General features: G+C 44.8%; 1 protein-coding gene across 7 annotated transcripts in view; it reads left to right on the top strand.

Moving 5' to 3' along the window:
• The window catches only part of CDC42BPB (CDC42 binding protein kinase beta), a 91,672-nt gene extending 87,895 nt beyond the window's left edge, over nucleotides 1-3,777 (top strand). For all 7 annotated transcript variants that reach the window (XM_053368122.1, XM_053367842.1, XM_053367922.1 and 4 more), the window contains one exon: nucleotides 1,809-3,777. In XM_053368122.1, the coding sequence (XP_053224097.1) occupies nucleotides 1,809-1,940 (132 nt within the window). In that variant the 3' untranslated portion in view covers nucleotides 1,941-3,777. The remainder of the gene's footprint in view (nucleotides 1-1,808) is intronic.
• Nucleotides 3,778-9,758: the final 5,981 nt, after the last annotated feature.

A 9,758-nucleotide genomic window follows, 5' to 3' on the forward strand; every position in this document is an offset into this window, starting at 1 on the left:
CAGAGCATGTGAGCTATTGCCTGTATACCAACAGTGCGCTGTGAAACTCGGGGTCATTCTGCTTGGTGGCTCCTTGCCTTGTCACAGCTCTCCCTTAACAGATCTTGCCTAAACGATTGTCTGAAGTTGCTGTTTACACCCACAGCAAAACCTTGCTGATGGTATCTCTCAGTGATATCGCCTTTTAATCTGTTGGCTAAATATAAATTCTTCTTCCCCCAATTAAATGGGCTGGCGCAGCAACAGTTCTGCTGTACTTTGCAAAGAGCTAACTGCATTCCAAAATGCTGGGAAAATGTCCAAGCAAATGGCTGAAGTGAAAAGGGAAGGGCTACACCACAGAGCCATCAGCAACAAATCTAGAAAATAATGCTGGCTGGATAGGCACAATTGACTGTCCAGTGAATTCCTCATTTTGGGCTGCCATTTGTGTCTTCCCTGACACCATTTGCAGTCAGAAACCTTCAGTTTCTTTCTTGCTTGCTTGCTTTTTTTTTTTTTTTTTTGGCTGTCAAGGACATAACATAAATAACCGGTGGACAAATTCATCTGCTGTTTTACATAATGGTCTTTGCCCCTGCTTTTCCAAGCTACTCACTACTCACAAGTGAGTGCTCCTTTCCCCTATCTGGGGTTTGGGGTGGTGGTGTGTTGCTGTTGTTGCTTTTAATGTAAAACAGCCATCCAAGGCTGCTGTCAGGAGCAGGAAGAGAGACGGGAGTGGATACACTGCCTTTAATACTGTCCAATCCTGCCCCACTCCTTTCCCACCTGTGGGGGTGAATGTATGCCCATAATGTTTTCTCCCTGTGGATGAAAGAGGTGCTCCTATGCCCACCCCCGCCCCACAGAGAGAGAGAGAGACAGAGACTAATCGGAGTTCCATAACAAGCTGAGGCCCAAACTACATTTGCTGCTTATCACATGCATGGCTTGGACCCCGCGAGTTCAAACAACGGAAGGAAGGCTTCTCATCCTCTCCTCTCCTCTCCAGCAACCCTTGAGAAGCCTCTCTGGAAGCATCAGGGCACCATCCTGAACAACGTGGGATGGAGTTCTGGGGGAGAAAGAGACAGGAAACTTTCCTTCCATGAGCTTCCTTAGTTTAATTTGTCTTAGGATCCAAGCCTGCCTCTTCAAGTGACTTTGCCTCAAACCTTTCTAAAGTAGGAAGGCTGCAGCATAAAGCACAGAAGGATCTATGGAGGGTGTTTGTACTGAACACTCCTCACCCCGCCGTTTCTCTTTCCCTCTGCAGCCGCTTCCTAGGACACTTTTTCTCCCATTTTGGCTTCATGTTTATCAAGACAGCAGGCTGGGTGCTCTTTGTGCAAGGACTTGGGAAATGATGAGCTCTGGCTTCTGACTGAAGACGGTTTAATGCATAGAAACCTACAAGGCAGCTGCTTGAACTAGAGATGGGCTAGTCTTAAAGCTCTCCTCAGGCTGGGTTGAGGGTCCCCTGCCCCCAAATCCAGAAACTCTGAGAAATTTTCCCCAAGACCATCTAAATGGCTCAGAAGATTTGCTCTCAGACAGCCCCTGGGAACACCACACTTCCTTGGCAGGGCCTTCCGCAATAGGACTATGCTGGGAAGAAAGAGAGGCTTTCTTTTCATCCTTCCTCCTCTTCCTGTCTCTCCCTTCCCTCTTATCACACTGTCAGCCAGTTGTCCACACTAATAGGTGCAATATGGGCCCAGTTCTTTTGGGAGCTCTTGCTGCACTGCCTCTGTCTCCCATCAGAAGCATCCTAATGGTTTCAGGCGCTTGACATGCAGTATTTTTCTTTTCCTTTTTTTTTGCAGCCTGACTCAGATTCTACCAAACACTCGACTCCTTCCAACAGCTCGAACCCAAGCGGGCCCCCAAGTCCCAACTCCCCACATAGGAATCAGCTGACGCTAGATGGGTTGGACCAGTCGACCTGCGATGCATAACACTACGGCTCCCCCCTCCCTCCCCAAATCCTGTTCGGGACCATCGGCATCAGGAGCAGCTACTCCACGGAGTATTCAAGAGCAGGAGGCCCTTCTCCAGCAACTGTGCCAAGACTTGATACTGAATTTCTAGTGTTGCACAAAAGTAAATTCTATAATTAGAGGTGTAGATTTGGGAGAATAAAAAAAGGAGGAGCGAGTTCTTTATTACGACACGGATCAAGTTGTTACTGTTTTTTATGCAAAACTGTTTGTTCTTAACCCTATGGTGGATCAATTTCTGCACAGACGTGATATTAATGTGACATACACTACAGGCTTTTGGTAAACAGTCTTCATATTTAAGTTGGAAAGAAAATAGAGAAGAGTCGCTGGTAGTTTTTTTTTTACTACAGTGCGGTGTCAGGAATATTTTTCTATAGGATGATGTAATGTCTCGTTAACAGGAAATCCTTTTAGGGGGGGAAATGGTCCTTTTGAGTGGGAAGTAAAAAGCAGGCTATAAAAGCAGGCTAGTTGCATCCTTGGCTAAATATATTCTAAATATATTCTGGTTGTGTGTTTTTTCAAGTTTTAGGAGAATGATAGGAAGCTGTAGGGCCATTCCCAGCATCAGTAGAAGTATGTCAGGAAGTTGAAAACCGAGGTTCTAGTTTGTGGCCTTTTAACTTATTTAGCCATTACATACATTCTCAGCTTTGTAAATGTCCTTCTCCCAACTTTTTAGTCATGTACATAAAACTATTGCCGGTAACATTTTATCCTTACCCTGCTTTTTTAGACCTCTTCAGTTCATCATTAGCCGGGGCAGGGCTTTAAAAAAAAGATGAAAAGAAAAAAAGACTGCTGTGAAACAGGTTTTACTTTGCTTTTCCTGCTACCACCTTCGCGGACATTCTTGTAATTCCTCTTTTTGTTTTGCTTTTGTTCCAGTGTTAAAGATACACTACATTAAGATAAAGTAAAATACGCTAGGGAGCGTTCTCTTGGGATCGCTCCCTTGAAGGCTGCTTATGCGAAGGGATTGTGTAGTAGTACTTAAACCATCGGTCTATCTTGATTGGTAACCAAAGTGGAAACGTTGAAGGATGTGTATATGAGGGTGCCTCATCTTTTCCCCACCACCACCTTCCCCAGTTCATTGTATCCTCGCCTGCATGAAGACCCCATGATTGCTAATCAAAAGTATTGATCATGTAGAGAAAAAAGGAAAAATGCACAGCACACTCCTGTATATTTTGCTACGGCCCATGTGCAGCGGTGACATATTGCGTGTATATTTAATCTCATGCTTCCATGTATTATACATTTAGTAATTTTCCCTCTTCCCCACCTCCACCTCTCCACACCCCCTTCCCGGGGGGCGGGAGGAATTGTGATCATGTTTCATTTAAAAATGCGTGTGTAATTAATTCTGTGGCTGGCATATCCAGTTTGTCATTGTCACATTAGTGTGCCTTCTGTGCCAATTTGATGACAGTTGGATGTCAATTGTTTTTTAAAAAAATCTGGTTTCTATGGGCTAATGCTATACCAATGGCTAATACTCTTTCCTGAAACACTGTATAGGACATGCACTTATCCCTAGTTTTAAATCAAGTGGCTCTAGTCAACATTTAATCCTGTTACATTAAGTGTTTGACAATACTTGCTCTTTTCTCAGATTCTTGATCAATGAAGCTCAATTTGAGCTGGACACTACTGCTTTTGGGGTTTTCTGGTTTTTACACCTTTTTTTTTAAATGTAAGTCTGAAGTCTTTGTAATTATTGAATTGTGAGAACATTTTTGAACAATTTACTTGTCAATAAAGCAGAAGAGGAAGGTTTTAAAAAGTACCCGGAGCTCCTGTCTTCCTTCTCTGGACAAGCATGCATTGGCCTCTTATACCAGTCTGGTTCATTTGAAAGTCACCAGGACATGATTTGAAAGGGGAAGAACAACCCTGTGTTCTGTGTTTCACCTTCAACCAACCAAATACGCAACCTCGATACAAACAGCAACTCTTGGGTGGTCTTCTGAGGACGAGAAATGTATCAGCACCTGAAGTTGCTTCCTGCAGCTTGCCGTAGTCTTTCAGTTCCTTACTAGAGATTGCAGAAAGAGTGGTAATTGCTGCTGATGTTCTGTTGCTCTTTTCCTTTGGCCCAAGGGTCATCCAGTAGACTTGAGGCCAGGTCAGAGCAGTAGACAGCAGGCAGCTTGTCTTGGAAATAATAGCTAGATGAGAGTGGTATTAATAGTCTTGATTAACCTTGTTGTTTTCCTCAATGCAAATGGAAAGCACTTTTCTTATTCTTTTTGGGTGGGGGGGCACATAATGGGGCATTGCCAGTATTACCCACAAGCATTTTGACCAGGCCCTGGAAAAACATTCATGTGGGATTTTGTTCCAGAAATGCAGAAGCTTTTAAAGGACTGTTGACTCTCTCACACACACCCCAACAAATTTGCTGCAATATATTTTAAGTAACTTAGAAAAATTAAGGTGGGAGAGGGGTGAGAACTAGGAATTAAATTCTGGTGTTGAATATTCTACATCAGGCATGTCCAACAGGTAGATCGTGATCTACCGATAGATCACTGGACGTCTGCGGTAGATCACTGGTAGAACATTGGCTCCCCCCAAAGAAGCTGAACAACTGGCTCTCCTAAAAAAAGCTCAATATTTTACCTCCTCCCTGAAAAAACTCAACTTTGACCCCGAACCCCCAAAAAGGGTGTAGAACACTGCCAGTTTTTAACTCTGTGAGTAGATTGCAGTCTCTTGGGAGTTGGCCACCCCTGTTCTACATCAATGAAGTGGATTCCAGTCCACAAAAGCTTGTGCTGCCAATAAACTTTTTGGTCTTTAAAGTGCCACAAGATTCTCCATTGGTTTTGCTGCAACAGACTACTGGCTGCCCCTCTAGACGTAATTTAACACTGCGGATTTGATCATGCACAACTTGTTCCAGGTTGCACTGCAGACATAACAGCAATCGCGGAAGAATCCACATGAATCCACTACTTAGAGACAGAGAGTGACAGTGAAGAATATGTGCAAAGGCAGGAAGTTTAAATTAAGCAGCCCTCTTCTATCTAGGGACAGCGCTTGGCTGAAAAGCTGTCAATTTATTTGCAGCATTTAGGGAGCAGGTGAGAGCTGCAGGCTGGACCTGAACCACAATTTACTAATGCAAAGGCATCACTGAAATGAGGTATCCTAGCAAATAAATGCTAGTATACTTTGACCTCTTTTGCTGAATTTTCACTCGGATACAACCAAGGCATAACTTCATAAACAGGCCAGGAGCTTTAACATGGACACCAAGTGCCAGATCAAGCTCGCTGCCACCAAATATTTGCTTCTCCAAATATTTTCACGCTAATGGCAAAGCTGGAGTAAATTGAGCATGATGTGGCTGCACAATTTTGCTTTATTTTAGACCCAGGATCTTCTAAAAGTCATTTAAGCTACATTCCTAAATACATTTTTCCTGGGAGTAAGATTTATTGAACGCAGTGGGAATTGCTTCTGCATGAATTTATTTTTATCATTGACAGATGTACACTTCCCATTCAGCAAAGTTCTCTGGGCAGTAAACAATACATAGGATTGCACTTTAACAGATTATATTCATTCTCAGTAACTTTGCCATGCTGTAAAATGACTGAATAGCTAGAGCAGAACTGGTAAAGGTAAAGGGACCCCTGACCATTAGGTCCAGTCGTGGCCGACTCTGGGGTTGTGACGCTCATCTCGCTTTATTGGCCGAGGGAGCCGGTGTACCCGAGGGAGCCGGGTCATGTGGCCAGCATGACTAAGCCACTTCTGGTGAACCAGAGCAGCGCACGGAAACGCTGTTTACCTTCCCGCCGGAGCGGTACCTATTTATCTACTTGCACTTTTGACGTGCTTTCGAACTGCTAGGTTGGAATATGCCTTAAACCAAAGAAGAAGTACATATTTAGAAGAGCACTTTAGCATAGAGGAATTAAATGATGAAACAAATCTCTTGAAAACTTGCTAGCCTTTTATCTTAGGCACAGATTGCAAAATTTGCCACACCCCCAGCATTCCAGACCTACTTCCAGGAATAGTTGTCCCCACAGGGGAAAACCTAAGACAAAGCAGGTGGATTGGGAAATGTGTCTTACAATAAAACACAACTGGAAAAATGGAAGGGACATTACTATTGTCTATGAGGTTTATGGTCATATGTACAACATCCTAGTGGAGGACCATGTCATAATTAAAGGCTTTTCCTCCTTGAGAACATAAATTGAGTTTGCCATGAAGAAAGTATAAGCAGACAGTATACAGCTACTCAGTTTGAACTGGTCTTCAAGAATTAACATCAAAAGCCAGTATGTTAAAAGCTTGATTGGCTATTACTGTTGAAGTATAAACTAAGATGGTTAATAAACCTCTTATCTAAAAGTCTTTGTAAGAGTCCCAAGAGAGCTGAGAGTTAACTTAGGCCTCAAATTAGGGTTTCCAAGGGGGAAGACCTTCCCAATGCTCGATGGTGCAATTTGAAAACTAGGGCAAGCTCTGTATATACAGAACACCAAAGGGAATATTTGAACGGGCTGTTGATTTGCCTTTGGTTAGCCCTTGAATTGAACCTTTAGTTTATGAGGAAAACCTTAGAGGTTGTGTCCTCATCAGAATGGAAGATGGCAGGGAGCTAGCTTCAGGCACCAGGCCCATTGTTCAGACCAAGTCTGCAATACACAGATGTCTGCAACCTTGACTTGAAGGTTGGCAACATTAACCCTTCCGTGTGGGAATCTCTTGCAGGCAACTGCAGTGCCTGAAGACAGACAGACAGGTCATGCAACCACATCAGTGACCAGAGGAGGAATGGCCACCGGGAGGATCACAGAAAGTGGCCCCTAGGGCTCTTGTTACAAGCGATTGATGATGATGATGATGATGATTTATTATTTATACCCCACCCATCTGGCTGGGTTTCCCCAGCCACTCTGGGCGGAATCCAACGAAGTATTAAAATACGGTAGTCTGTTAAACATTAAAAGCTTTCCTAAAGAGGGCTGCCTTCAGATGTCTTCTAAAAGTCTGGTAGTTGTTGTTCTCTTTGACATCTGGTGGGAGGGCGTTCCACAGGGCGGGTGCCACTACCGAGAAGACCCTCTGCCTGGTTCCCTGTAACTTGGCTTCTCGCAGCAAGGGAACTGCCAGAAGGCCCTCGGCACTAGACCTCAGTGTCTGGGCAGAACAATGGAGGTGGAGACGCTCCTTCAGGTATACTGGACCGAGGCCATTCAGGGCTTTAAAGGTCAGCACCAACACTTTGATAAGCTGCAGTTCACGGGGTGGTATTCAACAAAATTTTGGTCAGAGCAAACCTACTCCAATTAATGGATTGAACTTCGTCATATTGATTTCAGTGGGTCTGTTCTAAGTAAAATCTTTCTGGGTGCCAACCACAGGCTCAACCAGAAGGGGGACCATGGAATAAAATAAACCTCCCACCAGCCCATCTCATTGCTATCTCCTGGTTCCCTATACATCACCCAGAGGCAAAACAGATTACCAAAGCAATTTTCCTCCTTGTGTCAGCACGCTCAGGACAATATCAATCACAGAAGGCTTGTTCCCTACACCCTGCGAACTTGGCGTGGCGGCTGTGTAAACCAGCAAAGAAGCTATTCTGAGGTCAGTTTGGATCCAGAGAGCTACAGTATAAAAATGGATGAGATAAGCCATCTGCTGCACTCCTTGCAGTTCCGGCACCTCAGTCCTTTCCAACAATAATAACATGACCAGGCACTGCCTTTTCTGGCTGGGAGTGGGAAGTGATCAGAGGCAGGGAGCGAGGCTGGTACATAGGTGTGACAAAGGCATCCAAGGTTATCTTTTTCCACTGACAAGCTATGATTAATTTGGGTTTCTTTTTTTCAGAGGCCTGAAAGGGTCAACATCCGTTTGAAATGACATGATCCATACGCTGAAAAATATTGCTCCCCGCTGCCCAAAAAAGTGAAACAGAAGGTCAACATTATGGGCATATGAAAATGAATGGGCAATGAAAATTACGGGCATATTTGTGCTACAAATGTAGTGCTTTTACATTCTATACAAAAGTATACTGACTTTGAAGCACACAGGACATGGGTTAAATGGAATTGGATAGCTCTTTTACCTGTGCTGGCACCTGTGGCACTTTTAGCAATTTATGAGTATTGGGTTTCTCTTTTATTTTTACTGCCCCTAATACACACACACAGAGAGAGAGAGAGAGAGAGAGAGAGAGAGAGAGAGAATATTCAGGGCTACACTGGGTCTCCCAGAGGGCATAAAGCAAGGGTCTTCAATGCTGCACCTCAGGCACCCATGGGTGACGGCTGGTACCTGCTATGGCACCCACAAAAGGTTTCAGCAAATATCCTCTTTAAAAATTCACAGTACAGGTGAGACTGTGTACTCTGCCTGCTCGCTTCCTGTTTGCACCGGCTCCACCTCTCCTGTATTGAATACATTGCGGGTGGCGCTATGGTCTAAACCACTGAGCCTCTTGGTCTTGCCGATCAGAAGGTCAGTGGTTCGAATCCCCGCGAAGGGGTGAGCTCCCGTTGCTCTGTCCCAATTCCTGCCAACCTAGCAGTTCGAAAGCATACCAATGCGAGTAGATAAATAGGTACCGCTGTGGTGGGAAGGTAAACAGTGTTTCCGTGCACTCTGGTTTCTGTCACAGTGTCCCATTGCACCAGAAGTGGTTTAGTCATCCTGGCCACATGAGCCGGAAAGCTGTTTGTGGACAAATGCCAGCTCCCTCAGCTTGAAAGCGAGATGGGCGCCAGGATTGGAGACACCCCCACCCTCCCATTCTTAATAGAGAAGAGGCACCAAGAGCTGTGAGTGAGTGGCAAGGATGGTTATCAGTGCTCTTTCCCCACTGATATAAAGCCATTCTGGCACCATTTTGTGATGCTACCTATTTTTTTAAATGCACTGCCTATTTTTTTGTGACTGGCACCCACAACACTTTCTCATAATCTTAAATGCACCCAGTGGCCCAAAAGATTTGGTAACAGAGCACCCAACGTATCCAATGTGATGGCTTGCTTTTCCCCCCACAGCACATTTCCAAACTTTTCACAGCACCGAGTTTGGCAATCTCTGTGGTCTACCGAAGAATCAAAGGAACCTGGGTGGGTGGGTGATGACTGCAATGAGCGTATTCAAGGTAAAGGGACCCCTGACCATTAGGTCCAGTTGTGGCTGACTCTGGGGTTGCGGCGCTCATCTCGCTCTATAGGCCAAGGGAGCCGGCTACAGCTTCCGGATCATGTGGCCAGCATGACTAAGCCACTTCTGGTGAACCAGAGCAGCACACAGAAACGCTGTTTACCTTCCCACCGGAGCGGTGCCTATTTATCTACTTGCACTTTTGACATGCTTTCGAACTGCTAGGTTGGCAGGAGCAGGGACCGAGCAACAGGAGCTCACCCTGTCAAGGGGGTTCGAACTGCCAACCTTCTGATCGGCAAGTCCTAGGCTCTGTGGTTTAACCCACAGCGCCACCCACGTCCCTGAGCGTATTATATGCCCCCAAAATGGCGAGACGATGCAGTACCTACAAAAGAGGAGTGGTGGATGAAATGGATGGAATATGCTGAATCAGCAAGTTTAACTCGTCAAATGAGGCAGCCTTCAAGGAGGATTGAAAACCATAGATTTTTATTTTTTAAAAAAAATTATTGTAAACATGCTAAAACGCTAGCCAGTTTGGAGTATGCTCAGCAGAAAAAGTTATTTTGAGAATAAGATGGAGGAAAGAAGGAATAGAATAATCATTTGAGGAAACCA

The sequence above is a fragment of the Podarcis raffonei genome, chromosome 1, assembly GCF_027172205.1.
Source record: "Podarcis raffonei isolate rPodRaf1 chromosome 1, rPodRaf1.pri, whole genome shotgun sequence".
Classification (NCBI taxonomy): Eukaryota; Metazoa; Chordata; class Lepidosauria; order Squamata; family Lacertidae; genus Podarcis; species Podarcis raffonei.